The sequence below is a fragment of the Melanotaenia boesemani genome, chromosome 7 (genome assembly GCF_017639745.1).
Source record: "Melanotaenia boesemani isolate fMelBoe1 chromosome 7, fMelBoe1.pri, whole genome shotgun sequence".
NCBI lineage: Eukaryota > Metazoa > Chordata > Actinopteri > Atheriniformes > Melanotaeniidae > Melanotaenia > Melanotaenia boesemani.
This window is the reverse complement of record NC_055688.1, coordinates 18577406-18594399: the sequence shown is the minus strand read 5'-3', so window position 1 is coordinate 18594399 and position 16994 is coordinate 18577406. Positions and strand designations below refer to the sequence as shown.

General features: G+C 37.8%; 1 protein-coding gene across 6 annotated transcripts in view; it reads right to left on the bottom strand.

Moving 5' to 3' along the window:
• enox2 (ecto-NOX disulfide-thiol exchanger 2) overlaps positions 1–16994 on the bottom strand; it is a 185107-nt gene that overhangs the window by 82500 nt on the left and 85613 nt on the right. For all 6 annotated transcript variants that reach the window (XM_041989987.1, XM_041989990.1, XM_041989986.1 and 3 more), the window contains one exon: positions 11920–12069. In XM_041989987.1, the coding sequence (XP_041845921.1) occupies positions 11920–12069 (150 nt within the window). The remainder of the gene's footprint in view (positions 1–11919; positions 12070–16994) is intronic.

Genomic DNA, 16994 nt, shown 5'->3' with positions numbered 1-16994 from the left:
ACGCGCCGACTGTAGGCGGTAACACCTGCGTGTGCCGCGTTGTCAGCCCAGCAGCACTCTGTTGGACGTGATGTTAGCCTGTTAGCTTAGCTGTTTACAACCTGAAAGGTGACGACAGCTGAATAACGGGTGTGGCGTGACTCTGCGAGACTACAAACAGCTGTGAACGAATTAACTTATCTATCGGTCTATGTCAGCTGACGTCACACTCGGGATAGCCGCAGTCGATTGCCATGCTGGTTGCATCCTCGTTATAAAGGACTGTGTGTCGACTTTGCTGCGTTATAATCTTTGATAAAATGGGAGTCTCGTGTTGTGTGAAAGACTGCCACACTAAGTCACACGATTAAAAAAGGTAGAAAAGTCGGCCACAACGTTAGATTTTCTTTCGGTTTCCCACTTTTAAAAGAGGCTTTGGACAGCAGGTTGAGGATGTAACTGACGCATCGGATGGCTGGGTCGCAGCGTGAGGGAAGGACATCACTTTCACCACCATCTCCCTTCATGTGTGTTTGCTCTCGGCATTTTCATAAAGGCAAGTAGGAGAGTTTTTTGTTGTTGCTGTTGTTTTTATTGCGTAAGTAATGTTAATGAATATACTTTATTTGGCTTTTTAAAGTCGCTATATTAACATTGGCTAACTTCTATTGTAAACTACAGGCAAAGAGGGAGGGAAATCTGTTTGTGTTTAATCAGTATTTATTTTTAATCATCTTTATATAAAAAGTCACAGAGTGAATGATTTTAGAGATACAGGTAAATACCAAGAGTGCTCTGTGAGATCTGATGGGAGGTTAGCTGGTTGGATTAAGTGGTTAAGATTGGATGCTTCCATTACATTTCACAATGTTAACTAGTTTTTAATAACACCAGATATGTGATTGCAGGTCAACCAGCTTAAGAAATGATGAAGGCTGGCTCAGATTGTGCATCATCCCTGCTTCTAGGACACACATCAGTTACACCCACAAACGCTGCACGCTCTGCAAGACGAAGAAGACGGATCATCTGAGGAAAGAGACGCTGCAAGCAGCAGAGATGAGTCCACCAGGATGCAGACACTGGAGAGCTACAGACCATGAAGAGGACACCTGATGCTGGAGAAGATGGTGATCAGCTGATCAGAGGATAACACACATGATGACGATGATGTATGTGTACAGTCAGACAGTTGGACGTTTTTTTTTTTTTTATATTATTTTTTATATTATATTAGTTTTGTTTTTACATGGCTTAAATATGAATAATAAGGTGTGTCAAAGTCATTTTTTTAAACATTTAGACTTTGCGTTGCCTCTAAAGCACAAAAATAACCAGTGTCAGTTTTGATCATGAAAATTACATTAAAAATCTTGGAGATAAACACTGAATAGAAAACTTGTGATATAATAAAAACACTGAAGTTGTGGCGTAATATCTTCAAGTGATGTAGAGAGAATTTCACATCTTTGCATGGAAATTTCAACACTGAAACAATACAACATGCAAATGTGGTAAAAAAAAAAACAAACGATGTGTAAAGTTGTCAACAAGATGAACAATGAGAGCAGATCCAGAAGTCTTCTTTAGCTGCTGCAGGCTGTAGACCTCCATGATGACCCAGAGTGGAAGGTGAGTCAGGTGCTGGGAGTGCAGGACCTGTAGACACACTCTGGTAGACAGACAACAACCATTTATAACAGTGTTTAACCATTTGCTATGTTTAACTTCATTTATAAGGACGTCTATATTATTACAGTTTCTGGTTTACAGGCTAATGCCAGACTGACATATTAGCTGAGTAATTATGTTGTATGAACATGTGGTAGGATTATTAGATCACTTAAAACTTTTTCTGAGTTATGTTATATAAATATGAAGTTTCTTTTGCAACATTGTAATGCACATTAATCATTTATGCTCAGAGTTAAAATAAGTAAAGAAATCAGACAAAACAAGTAAAGTAACCCTAACCACCAGTCATAACTTCACTAACAGCAGGTGAGCTTACCTTTGCAGTGAGACTGTGTTGTGCAGCCCTGCGGTGGAAGTGTGAACAGATCCTGCACCCAGCCATTCCTGAAACGTCTGTGAGCTTCCAGAGATTTGTAGTTTCTGAACTGTTCATACTTGTAAGCACTGATACCACAAACGCAGTAGCTTGTCATGTCCAGCGACGAGGTTGGAGGTAGTAATGTAGCATCGGAGCTCCATTCCTTAGCTTTGAGGTCGTAAGGATCTACGTTATTGAATGTTAAAAATTTGGCCAAATACCGATCCCGGGCCTCCTTGATAAGCTTGTCCTTGTACGGTATCCTCTCATCATTCTTCTTTTTCCTCCATACTGGCGACTGAGTAAACAGTTTTAAAACGTAATACTAACTAAAATGCTGCTTGTTTGTAGCTTGTTAATATCCAAGATGCAACCAGCATGGCGCGGGGGGGGGGGGGAGTTGGCTAGATAAGTCACGTGTCTGACAGAGACCGATATAATAATAATGATACTTATTATTGTATTGATCAGTTATTAAGTTCATTATTATAAATCAGCTTTTATGATTATTGATAAGCTATTTATATTCAATATTACTGATTTGTCATGAATCAGATCAATAAGCTTTAAATTTATATATTATCAATTTTTGTTAAGTTTATTTTTTAAACAATGAAATAAAAAGCAAAAATCAGGGAGTATGATCCCACCAAGGCTGTAATGCTGTGGCTGTGTAAGAAGCAAGAGGCCAGACTTCACGGACTGTGTAAAAGCGTGAGAGGGAAGAGTCTGATTAGGTTTCAGTTAATGAATTCAGACATTAACACTTTATCAAATAAAACCATGTTTCCTGTTGCCTTTACTTAATGTTGCTGTGACTTTCACTTTCAGTTTGGATAAAACACAACATAGTAGTATTGAAAATAACATGTGCACAGAGGTATGTGTGTGTAAAATAATTTAATAATTTGGCCAGTAAAAAATATGTTTGGCCGGTGGATTTTTTTATCTGCCGGCCAACTTGGCCGGTGGGTCAAAAAGGTAATTTCAGACACTGCTATGCTATTCTAAACTTCTTTTAAACCAAGGTTTTTTTTTAAGTAGAAGCAATTCAGGGCATATTCTGTATATAATTACACCCATTTATTCTAAATCAATAAATAATATTAAGGACATTTTAATACCATGTTGTCACGTTTGAACAGCTGCAGTTATAATATACTGACTGCTCATCAGTGATTTAACACAGAAGCATGACCCAGCTGCTGTATGGAGCTGATCTGGACCTAGCTCACATGTCTTTGTAAACAGCTGATTTTTGTCAGACTGCCTTGAGAGGACAGACTCATATTCTGTTCTAGCTTTTAAGGTCCTTCTTACTGGAAAACATATTCAAAAGCACTTGGACAATATGGACAAGAGAGCCAAAGCCAAATCAAAAGATGTAGAGCACTTTCTTGTATTGTATATTGGATATAAAGCATTTTTCCTGGAAGTATCAAGTGATCAGCTCATCTTACGACTCACAATTCGCTCTTATAAATTAGGCTGATTTGATTTAGTTCTCATTGTTCAATCTTTCCTGTAAGAAGCTGCCGTACATTGATCTGCTCTTAAAAATTGCTGGCAGAATAATGAAAAAGGAAAGACATGCTTCCTCACACTGGTTTGGAGTACTAATATCAGGAAGGGAGATGCAGCTAGTTTGAATCAGTTACCCCTGCTGGAGGCTTTGAGAGAAGACAGAGGAACAGAGAAGGGGAGGAAGAGGTGTTGATAGAAGACGAAGAGACGAGCTGGAGGGAGAATATGATGAATATACTATTGTGAGAACAACACTAGTTCAAAATAGGGACATTCCTGTAGAGCAGTGTTTCCAGGTCCTCAGGACCAACTTCCCTGCATGTCTTGAGGCCAATTTGCACCGGGTGCGTGTGCGCCACCTTCCTTTTGTGCTGAGGCCTCCGCAGAAATTTACGGCCATTTTAGTCAATGGTTTGGTTCACACCGGGTGCGTCCCAGAAGCACCGCGTCGCGGATCTCTGCTAAACATACATGCCAAGTCTATTTTTGATGGAGCACACATCCAGAGCGTATCAGCATTTCAGATAGGGCCAGAGAGGAAATCAAGACATGGGAGCAGTGTAAAAGCTTCCGGTAATTTTCAAGATAATAGCACGCGTGCAGATTTGCGCTCGTTGAACCATGTAAACATTACGTCATTAATCGGTCAGGGTGTCTCAGTGATTTTTTCATTTTTAATCATGGACGTAGAGGCTGTATCATGGCTGTAGAGTATTAAGAAGTTACTGATGTTAGAACAGCAATTACAAGAAAAAAAAATATATATAAAAGGTGTCAAAAAGTTTAACCAAAACAATCAAAAATGTTTTTGCTAGCTTCACTTTCCAAACTCAACTAAGGTTCGCTCATAAACATGTTCATCCACTAAAAGTAGAAAACAAGGCTATTCTGCATCAACAAAATAAATAATTCATCAAGTAATCCAACCTATCAGAGAGCGTGGTAATTCTTTGGTGTTCTGGAGTCTGCTCAGACATGTAAAATCTGAGTCACTGGTGTCTTGATGAAAAACACTGGAGATAAAAACCTTTCAATAGCCCTTACATTTGTAACTGAACCATCTGAGTCCTTGAATCTTGGGCCAGTCTTCTTGGTTAGAAAACATGCACTCAAGAGGAAATGGCATATTTTATTTCAGCTAAAGTAATGATGAGGGTGGGAAGGCTGAGACACAGGAAGTTTAAGTTAACAGCACTCTGCTACAAATGTGCTTTAGCTTCAGTTACTTTAAATGTCATACACAGCCTTTTTTTTTTTTGAAGGATTTGATGTGTGCACAAACCTTTTTAATTATTTTTAGTGAAACAGCTGCCACTTAAAATGTTGCTAAAATCTGAAAGTCCAGCTTTAAGGTGCCATGCTACTCAGGAAGAAGTCTAGTAAATATGCAGCTTTCATTGAACATAAAGATAATTTGTTTGGAGATTTCCCTACAGTTGAAAGATGAGTAGGACCATGTGAAACTGTGCAACTGTTTGCTTTAATCATGCATAAAATGAAAATAAAAATTAAAATGAAATAAAGACCATATGAAGAGCTTCAGCCTAGCTTAGGGCTTCAGCTTGTCTTGAGTGTATACACACACACACACCAAGAGTGGCTTCTGGAAGCTGAATTATTTAGATCTCACATTTGTATGATTTGCAAGATGAGGTGAAATGGCAGTAAATGTAAATGCTTGACCAATGTAGCATAAAGAAAAGTGGCAGGGAGGAAAACAGCACAGTTAAAAAAAAAAAAAAAAGGCTGATCGGAAAAAGCATGAAGTCCAATTTAATGTCCTTGATCATCAGTAGAGTATGTCAAGATTATAAAATCTGATAATGCCATTTTGTCCAGGATCAAAAGCAGTTGATGGTTTTCACAATTGTACATACTAAGAACACACTGTTCTGTGCAGTCATTGTCTCTCCCAGATCAACAGTGGAAACAGCTGAGCTTTTGTGTTGAAACTGAGAAAGAGGAATCTGAAGTGAATAAGAAGAGGTTAAACATTGTGCTGTCTGTCATGCAGTTTAGTTACCATTCTCTCTTTGAGTTAAAATACATATTGTGACTGAGCATATGAGAAGCATGCAGCTGCTAGTTCCAGACAGCAACACTTCATTGGTCTTTATAGTCCTGAGCATGGCTGCATATATACTGTTTGTTAGCTAAATGCCTTCATTTTAATGCCAGTCTTTTCTTTTGTGTCCCATCCATCAGCATAATTCTAAATCTTCTGTGTCACTCTGTGGCTTCAGCATCACAACAACTAACATCCAGCTGTAGATCTCTGTTCTCTGAACACAGCAATCACAGCAGTGCACTGACTTACAGACGTTCACCTCTATAAGACTATGGCACAGTCATAGATCTCAGTGGATTGTCATCCTTGACAGTTTTAGTATGTCATTTCATTATTTACCTTCCAATGACTCGTTGCCTGCCAGCAGTGTGTGAATATCATCACATTATTTAAGGCTAAAATTCATCACTTCCCAAAAAGAGGCTAAAAAGAGAACACTGGTGCATATAAAAGAAAAAAAAAAAAGAAACTATTATACAGTAATTTCTCAAATATAAAACCACATTCAGTTCTTTGAAGAGCAGCTTTCTGCTTTTTTGTTGCTCTGCACATAAAAACTCAGTCAGGCTGAAAACCATTTATCACAAGGAAGCCAGAGTATAAAGACAGGGTATGAACTACACACTCTCACAGACCTTGTACTGAGAAAATAGCTCTGACAATTTCAAATACCAAGCCTGAGCAGAGATTTCCCACATAGGTCTCAACTATAAAATGTGTTCATCAGATACCAAAATACAGCACAATTGTTTGCAACAGCAAATCATCACAATGGCTAGAACAATAAACAGCAAAACAACACAGTTTGTGGTACAAACTAGAACACTGGGAAAGTGTGGCGGAACGTTTTTGGTGGCTAATGCAGCATCATGCCAGATGATCGCCTACTGAGCCAGGCTCACTTTTATACAGGGAGAGTAATGCTTTTTTCCCTGGGAGCCTCTGAACTGATCTGCTTGACAATAAAGATTGTTACATTATTTTTCCACAGACAACTAAACTTTGTATAAATACAGCTTCACGGTAGTCGAGGTTCAAGACAAAAGGGAAGTTTTGTTCTTAGTACAGTGTCTGTATGCATTTGGGAACGTGTTTATATTGATCCCTTTGGTGCATACTGTCATACATTTTTGGCTGTGCAGACCTTTGTGGACAACAGCGGATGATGAATTTTACATCACACAGACCCTTGTGGCTACCTAAGCTTGGGAAGTATAGAACAATTTGTGCTTGTAATTCAATACTCAAGACAAGAAAGACCAGTTCTTAATTATAAAAAGGGAGCTAAACGTTCAAACCAGCTGCCTAATGTTAGATAAAACATGCACTAGTCTACAAACATTATGATTATATATATACACACACACATTATATATATATATATATATATATATATATATATATATAAATGTAATGTTTGTAGACTAGTGCATGTTTTAGCTAACATTAGGCAGCTCCCCTTTAACAACACTATACATGTACTATACATCGTTGAAAAGCTGATTAGTCACCTTTACTATGAGGTATAACTTGTAACAATCATGCTTCTGTGGAATGAGCATTACAGCTAAATGTGCATAGTGTCCCAAAAAATGTACCAAAATCCCCTGCATTATTCTCCTGTTGGTATTCACTCTTGTCTTGAGATTCAAGTGCTGCCAGGTGTTTTAGCCACAGATGAATGACTGCCAGCTAACTGGTATCTAACTCATAAAACAGACATTTCAAAGTTAGATGTGGCATTGCCATATCTCTAGAATCTGGAAACCTCAGAGGGGACAATAATCTCACCCCCCCACCCCCCCCCCCCCCCCCCCCCCCCCCCCCCCCCCACCCCCCCCCCCACGGGTGAAGATCCATGATAATCACAGTACCTCAGAAATTTGGGAATGGGAAGGATGGAAAGGCCTGCCATTAGTTCAGATCTCAACCCAACTGAACAATTTTGGGATCAGCTTGAGTGTGCTGTTCATGCTAAAGTGGCCAACATGACCACACTGGTTGAACTTCAACAACTCCTGGTTGAGGACACTGCAAACGTGACCAGGCTTTTGACCAGTATGAGGAGGAGGTGCCAAGCTGTTGTTGCTATGTATGGATCGTATGGCTCTTCCACATGCTGCTGAGGTCCCTGACAGTGTAAAATAAATTAAGTGTAAAAATGTGTTGTTTTGGACTATTTTTCCCTTCATACTTTATCTGAGTCCAAAACTTACAAAAGCCTATAAACAAATCAAAATGCATTAAATGTTGTTTTGAAGGGTTATCGCTGCTGATCTGTGTTTGGAATGCAGCAGTGAATATAGAGAAAACTTTAAAGGTTTAATCAGCATTACAACATGTTCCTACTGTGATGAACCAATACAACCTTCCTAATACATGAGATCTCATTTTGTTGCAGCTCTCTATGAAATATTACCACCATCTAGAACCATTGTAATACTGTTTTTCCCTCAATGACGTGCATGCAGAATCAATGGGATTTCATTTAGTTCCTCTCCAAGCTCTCACAAAACATTATTGTATTAGAGATTTGAGTAGTAAGAGTGCAGTTCTTTCATTAGCTAAAATTATGCCTGTTATCTGGAATTTGTTTTAAAATTGAACTGATTTCCATTTTTATAATTGTAGTTTTAGAAATGCTTTTGATAAATGTATACACAATGTTTTAAAAATGTATCTCTGCTCTGATCACTACTTAATATTTTTTCCGGTCTAACTACCTTGTTAAAAGGAGCACATGAAATCCGTTCAGGTAAAGGCCAAATGTTCACCTTCACAGAGCTTTTTCACAGTTTGTAACTGCAAAGAAAGGGAGACTCAAACAGAAAGCAGCATGCACGTTAAACACACTGATGCATGTTATGTTACAAACATAAGCGTTGCTTTATCACCATATTTTCAAAAATAAAAAAGAAGAAAAAGAAAAGAAAAAAAAAGGAATGTGTGCACTTTTATTGACCTGTCATAGACTACATAGGTACAGGACGCTAGTTAAAAAAGTGCTGCAGGCATAAACCATGTGCAGTGAGCAAAAACACCTCATTACTAAAGATGACAGGACCTCCCACAGCTGTGGAACCCCCTCAGTTTCTGGCCTGAAAAACTGTCTTAAATACAAAGTTTTTCAGATGTTCTCTCAGAAATGTTTTCCTATTTCCTCATTTTTTTTTTTTTTTGTCAAGTTCTTGCCTTTTTTTTCCATTTTGACATGCCAAGACTTCTCTTTTATTCATCTCTCTACTTCAAACTGTAAAGCACACTTTATATTATTTTCAAAACCACATGCAGAGATCATCATCTGCATTACTTTAACATAACAGGCATGAGATAATGGCATCCAGCATGGCGCATTTGCTCCTAAAACGGACATCTATCCTCATTATAAGCAGAAACACTGCTCTGCTTAAAAAATGTGTATCATTTAAAAATCTCATTCTCTTCACCACCTGCAGCTTAAACACAGCAGGACCTGGGGGTAAAATGGCCATCTCTGTCTGTGTTGTAAAACTGTGGGGGAAAAAAAAAAGCTTGAGAAAATCCTTACTGTGTCCTCCTGCCCTAAGGCTCCACTTACTATGTATTGTTAAAAGACAAGAGCACACACACAGAGTAATCTTTGATTTTTCAATTTTCTGTTTTTATCCATTATTCTATTTGCTTGTTATTTGCATCATTCTTGTGTTTACTGGCTACCTGTATTTCTCTTTTTTTTCTGAAGTTTGTTATCACTATGTCTACTATTACAAAAACAGAGAAGAAGAAAAAGATATAGGGAAAAGATGGAGGCTAAGTGTATAAGCACTACCAGTAGAGGAAAGGTCTGTAAAACAGCCTGATAAAAACATTAAAACAGGACTCAGAGAAGCACAACACTGCCATTTTTTGGTCACAAAGAGAGTCTTACCAAGCAGCCATGATTTACATTCCTGCAACTCCTCTGGAACCTTTTCATTCCCGGCTACTTAAAATATAATTAGTTACACCGAATCTGTGTGTCAAGTGAGTGCCTATTTTGAGGCTGAGTGAACAGAAAATGAAGTCAGCTTCAAATGTTTCTATTGACTGTTTACAGAAGGTAAAGGCTCCTAATTACTGCATATGTCAGGCTGCTTGTTGTTTGGTGTTAGTGTGACAATTTAAAGATCATCAGAAGAAAATCCATCACAAGGACAGAATGCCTTGAATTTCTTATCTGCAACATCAAACAGAAGGTAAAGCTATACTGTATAATGTTAAAGTAAAGTGTGTGTGGTGTTATGGTTGCTTACACACATGCATATAACAGACTGTCATGTGTAATAGTAAGTGTACAGAAAGAAAAAAGACCCCCCCCCCCCCCCCCCCCCCCCCCCCATTAGCCTTTAACAACACTTGGTCAACATAGATGTTAGAGTCAGCACTCCCTCAAACGGCTGATGACTTCATTTTCACTGAAAACAATCAGGGCTTTGACAAAATCAGACATCCAAAGCAATTATATCCACTACTCCAGTTGATCTAGACCTCCACCAAGCTGCCAAACCTTTACAAACATCTTTATGGAGAAAGTAGATGTAAAACTACAAATGGTTTCATTTAAAGAGGAAAAAAATGTAAAAGACATCAGTTAAATTATGGACAAAGCATCCATTTTTGATGGGGTCCTGCTATCAGCAGCGTGAAATAAATCCGACAATCTCCAAACAAAGAATTTATCACAGATAAAACCTACTAATCCATTGCATTAACTATATTTGTGGTTTGAGTGTAATTTTCACAACATGCAACATAATAGAAATGAAAGAAAAATAAAGCTAAATTCAAATCATTTGCAGCATTTCTGAGAAGGCTGACAGAGTCAAGGAAAGATGTAATCCTTTATCAGCTAGTGGAGCTGATTATATTGATGCTCTGCTATTGTTTTGAGCTAAGTAATTGCTACTAATTGTTTCTTGCAGCTTTTTAAATATTTCCTTTTTTTCTTGCATTATGGCAAGCCTAAAATACGCTCCACTCCACAACATTGGTTAGATTAATGGCATGACAGTTGGTTGTCACTACTGCAGAGGAAAAAATCAAACAACTGATGAGTGCTTATTTCTCATATATAAATAAGGGTACACAATTTTTCCATCGAAAAGTACATTTAAATATGCACACATTTTTTTAAACTAAGTCATTGTAATGCTGCCTGTATATGGACTGTACTGAATTTTTAAACATTAACAACAGCATTTGTTTCAGGTTTCACAGACATGAAAACATGTTTCAGGTAAGCGAAAAGCAAAATCTCCACTAAAAGAAAAAAAATCTAAATTTACCTCTAATACCATTAAGATGTACTATAAATATAAGATATTGATTTACGGTGAACAGGAGACATCCCAAAAAAATGATGTGCATCTATCAACATTAAAAGAACCATCATTTGCACAGATCCTGCTAATTTGTTAGACAATCAGCTATGATATATTGCCCAACTAAAGTCAAACTTGGTCTGTGAATTAAAAAGTCATTTAAGTTATCAAGGCGTGAACTCATCCATGTAAAGATGTGAAGAAAAGATGAACAGTCGATTAGAGTTGCGTTAATGTGGAGTATTAATCCAGACCAATTAGCATCGCCAAGGAAGCACAGAAGATGCAACAACACCTCTTTGTCTAAAGGGCCTTCTTCTTTCCACTTACAAAGCAATTAATTAGTTGGTACTTCTTAATTCTTTAATTAGAAAGTCCTTCTTTAATTTGACACATTACCAGGAGACCCAGCACTTATGCAGATTGTTGTTTAATTATAGCACACTCACATAAACACATGGACACATACATCTGTGCGTGCCCCTCCTTGCATGAAAGGTCAGTGTTTGTGAAAGAAGTGAAGGCATGTTGGAGCTGTGATTGGCAGGTGGTGTTGGCACGGTAACAGACAGTCCGACACACACACACACAATCTCAGCGGAGCAGTTTCCCACTGCAGCTGCCTGACCTCTAAAACAGGGCAGACAACCAGAGCCTCAGGACATAGCGAGGTAATGGAAAACAACAAATACTGAAATAAGCTACTTTTGGTCCATACTACCACCAAATAATAGGATTATGCCACAATTCCCATCAAAGTCATTTGATGTTTGTAGAAGAAGAGGAAGGTAAGTATCAAAGCTCTCCTGAGTAAATGAAGGTGTTATCTAGTTGAGATTTTTAGACATTTTCTAATTTGATACGTTTGTGGACAAAATGATAAGGATCTGAGATTATAGAGTAGCCCTGCAGCAGTGGACGGAGGGGGGTGGGGCTTTGGAGATAGTTGTCGGTACCTGGAGGAGGCAGGCTGGCTCTCTTTCTCTTCTTGCTGCTCTCAGAAGTGTTTTCCAAGGGAACACACTCAGTCACCAGTGGCCCGCTGGTACTGTTGAACTGGAGTGGGTCGTTGTTAGTTGCTGGATCAAAGGGCAGAGCGTTGAGTCCTGGAAGACAGACCCAAAGGAACGCAACATAAGATTAAATATAGCAACGGCTCTCAAGTAAACACTGTAAAACATAAACAAGAGAAGGAAAGCTGATATCAGGTTTACAGAAAACTTGATCTTCTGTAGACATCACAGCATATGATTAAGGAAATCCCCTCCAGCAGTGAGGCTGTGTGGTTGACATGGTTTGTTTTATATTACAGAATACGTAGGGACTTACGTGGACGTGTGTATGAGAGGACAGCATGACAAAAACTTAAAAGTGATTAACTTTTGATGATGTACTTCAATCATGTTGGAAGTATGCAATCTCAGAGTGCCCTTGATTGACTTCAAAGTGACTGTTTTCTAAATTCATGCTTGGAGGGATAAAATTAGCTTCAGACCAAGATGAGAAATAATAAACATTTAGCTTTCAATGAAATTTGAATTATTTGTTTATTGATCCACACAAATTAGACGTCCTGTTCTCTTTTGTATATGAATTTCTTTCACTGTATTTCATTTTGTCTGTTATTAATTTACCTTTAGTATTTTTATTGCTTATTAAAATTCATTAAATTGTTTCAATAACGTGTATTAGTTTCATTAGTTCAATTCTGCAACTTCATCTGCCTGTGGTGTTTCTGCTCACAAAATGATGAGACTGTTGAGAGCCAAACACAACAGCATTTCTTCACTTTTTAATGTGAGTGTTACACAGAATAAAGAGCAGGTATGAGATGGGCGGGGTGAGGTAGTATAGGATGGGATGTTTTGTTTTTAATACTCCTTTCTTTTGTTTTCATTCTCCTCATTCAATTTGTATGAGAAGTGCTACACAAATATAGTCTAAATGATAAAAACAACAAGGCCAAAAAATGATGTATTGAAGTTGTTATAAGGTCATTTAACACTTAGAAAAATTCAAGCTGAGAAACAATGTGTAATGAGGCGGGTTTATTAGACACTACCAGGCAAGGTTTCCTTAAGCATATGTGATCATAATAATAAATAGGACAAAGGGGATACTTGCATGTACTACAATGATATATATAAAGTGGAGACTCCTTTGAAATCTTGATAAATAATTTGCGAATTAACTTGTGATTTTCACTGAATGTGTCAGCTTTTCTGTGCTTTTTAGGGTTCTATTTGTTTATAATTCAGTGCAGGGTCCTGTAGAGACTCAGACTATCTTCATGAAACATTCATCACATTTCTCTATGCTCAGATTTGTTTTTCTCCCATGGCACATCAGATCAGAAGCCCCACTTCATTGCAGCTCAATCAAAGGTTTGAAGAACCCTTATCAGTTTGTATCTAACTAAGACAGTGCTCTCAACATCAAGAACATAATCATTATTAGTCACTAAAGGTTGTTTAATGAACTTTTCACCAAAAATGACTTGCAGATAATGTTCTGAATGCTGCCGTTTTGGAGGAGTCATTCCATCAAGACACAAGCGACTGTATTATCTTTTTCCACGTGACACCAGACCAAAGGAAATGATACATTTCTGTGTCAACTGTGTCATCATTTTTCATGACTTCCATCAGTCAGAACAAGACTTATCATTAGCTCAAAACCTGCTGACAAATGAGACGCTCGAAGAACAAAACATAACCTGGAGACTATTTTAAAAAGGAGTGCGGACTTTTAAGTTTCTCTTAACTGTCAGGTTGTGGTGATTGAAATATACTCTTCTCCATGCAAAATCTTTTATTATAGAAATATTTATTCATTATATATCTACAAAAAAATTATAAAGTGTGTCAGACAATAGACTGAAGTTATGTTTGCAATCTAGGAAAATAAGGAGGTCAATCATACACTGGCTGGCTAAACAAAAAGCCGCCACCAAAGAAAAAGGTCGCACTAATATTTCATTGGACCACCTTTAGCTTTGATACAGCACACATCACAAGATTTATTTCCATCCAGTGTTGCACTAATTTTCACCAAGTTTTTGTACCGATGATGGGAGAGTCAAAGCCTTCTCCAGCACATCCTGAAGATCTGGGGTATAGGTCTAGATTCTGTGGTGGCCAATCCATGCGTGAAAATGATGTCTCATGCTCCCTGAACCACGTTTTCACAATTTGAGCCAGACAAATCCTGGCATTGTCATCTTGGAATATGCCCGTGCCATCAGGGAAGAAAAAAAAAAAAAAAAAACATGAATAGAAAAATCAGTATATTTATGGAGTCAGCTGACCTCATCCTTTGGGCACGAAATGGTGCCTAGACCTGACTACCTGCAGCAACTTCAGATCACAGACTGCCCCCACAGGCTTGTGCAGTAGGCACTAAGTATGATGGCTGCATCACTTCATCTGCCTCTCTTCTTACCCTGATGCACCCATCACTCTGGAACAGGGTAAATCTGGACTCAAACCACATGACCTTCTTGCATTGCTCTAGAGTTCCGTCTTTATGCTCTCTAGCAAACTGAAGCCTTTTTCACTGGTTAGCCTCACTGATTAGTGGGTTTCTTATGGCTACACAGCTTTTCAGTCCCTTCAGTTCCGTTTGCGTTGTGCGTGTGGAAATATTCTTACTTTCACATTTCAACATAGCCCTGAGTTCTACTGGTGTTTTTCATCCATTTAATTTCACCAAACGTTTAAGTGATTGCTGATTGCCATCATCCAGCATTATTTTCCTGACCACATTTCTTCCTCGAAGAGGATGGTTCACCAAGATCTTTTCAGTTTTTATGTGTTGGACAGCTCTTAAACCCAATTTTAGTAGACTCTGCAGTCTCCTTTGATGTTTCCTCTGTGTGATGCAAGCCAGTGATTTGACCCTTTTTAAACAGACTAACATCTTTTTCATGGGATGTTTTTTTTTTACATGGTTGATTAAGAAATGAGAAGCTACTCATTGCATCAGTTAAGGTTAAATAGCTTGTTGCCAGCTGAAAAATAATTGCACATAAAGTAATTATCCAATAGAAGGCTGCTACATATTTGCTTGGTTAAATACCGGTGACTACTTATTTTGTTCATTTGGCCAGGCAGTGCGGTAATGATGGTAATAATGGTGGGTGGGAGATTTGTTTAACAATGAGGCCTGTATTTTCTGCAGAATCAGTTTAAATAGATCTCCTGTCTGGGCTTACACTCTCACACAGAACTTGTCAGTCAATCACTACTGAAAAATCCATCCGTCACACTTCTTTGCAGATGACCGTCAGATCCTCCAGAGGGAAATAAATCCATTTCCCTGTCAATGTTAACTCTGCCACCAATAAACAGCTTCAGTTTACATTTAAAGAGACGGCCTTTCAGTCACAAAAGACATGAAGACTTCCCAGGAAGTGAGTCAAAGGGAAGCCATGGAAAGAGTGAAACTGCACTGAACAGCTGCTGGGGAAATACCACTAAGCTTGGGCGGTTACAAGTGTTATTGCAAGTCAAGATGAGGCACAGAAAGTTTCCTTTTGCTTATGGTGGTGGGGTTATCCAGTCATTTCACAAACCTCTTTGTGGAATAAACTAGACTTCTTAAATGGATCACAAATATGGTGAATCAAATGAGGTGAGATTTTTTTTTTTTTGGACATATATAAGTAATTTACAGTAGATCTTATACGATATTCAAGACCATCTGTCTCTTAGGTAATAACATTGGGAAAGTGAAATGAAAAATGTGAGTTTGTTTGCATCTGTGTGAGTGGAAGTTTGTATATTAACAATGTCTTTGCCGGGTCATCGCCCATGTCTCTGTTGCTATTCATGAATCTAAAGGCTGATGGATGGTGTGTTTAAATTTCAACATCTGGCCAAAGGGAGGAGCGATGTCAGTAGCACTCCCGGGAGGGGGGACAAAATAAGTACCAGGAGGCTGGGTGGAGGCAGGACAAACAGGCTGCAAAATAAATTAGGGTAATAAAACTGCTAAAGTGAGGGACAAGTTTATGGTCTAAGAATGCAATACGAGATACATAACAAAAGGATTCTGGCCTGATCTTACATTCAAATGGTACTGTAAGTTAGGACATACAAAAACATTAGAATATAAGGTGAAAGATAGTGGATCATTAAAACACTGTATAACCAGAGTCTATCTTGTTAATTTCCCTTGAGAATTTGATGCATTATCATGTAGAAATATGAATTTTTATTGTCAAAACAGGACAAAGTGACAAGGTCCCAGTGTTTAACCTTTCGGGTGATTCATACACTGTATTTCATTAGTGCAGAATATATATATATATATATATATATTCATTCCTCATTAAAGGCTTTGGGTAATCACATAACAATAATAATAATAATACTAATAATAATAATAATAATAATAATAATAATAATTCACCCAGTTAAAAATAATTGTTTTGTTATATTAACTATGAATAATTGTTTTTATTTTTATTTTTTTAAATTAACTAAATGTCTTTTAGCGCACGTTTGTTATAACACCAAATAATGAAACAAAAGCCATTAAATAATGACTATATAATTAGTTGAGCTGTGATCTTTTGGAGCAGGACTTTTATCCAGCATGAAACTGAGCTGTAATTATTTTCTTTCCAGCACATGTGTATAGCTCAACTTTAAAAGTATCATCTAAATCCTATCAAAAATAAAAAAAAAAATTAAAAATAAAAAGCAGAACAATAGTATGGTATGAATAATGCATAGTATAAGGAAATGTGCATCAGCTCAGTGTATGAAGGAAGGACAACGGTGGGGGAGGGGGGACTAAGCTGTGGACTATTAACCCCAGATAGGACTAAGACACGTATAGACCACACAGACTGTGTGTTAATTCATCTGTGCAATGCATGGTGGCACACTGTATTAACAGATTCCCAACCTCAGAAATAAATTAGCCTCTCTGACTTTTTCAATTCATTACTAAACCCTCTCTATCTGTCAACAAAGTTACTTTCTGCTCCAATGATTTGTTTCATCAAACAGGCACAGTGGCTGAG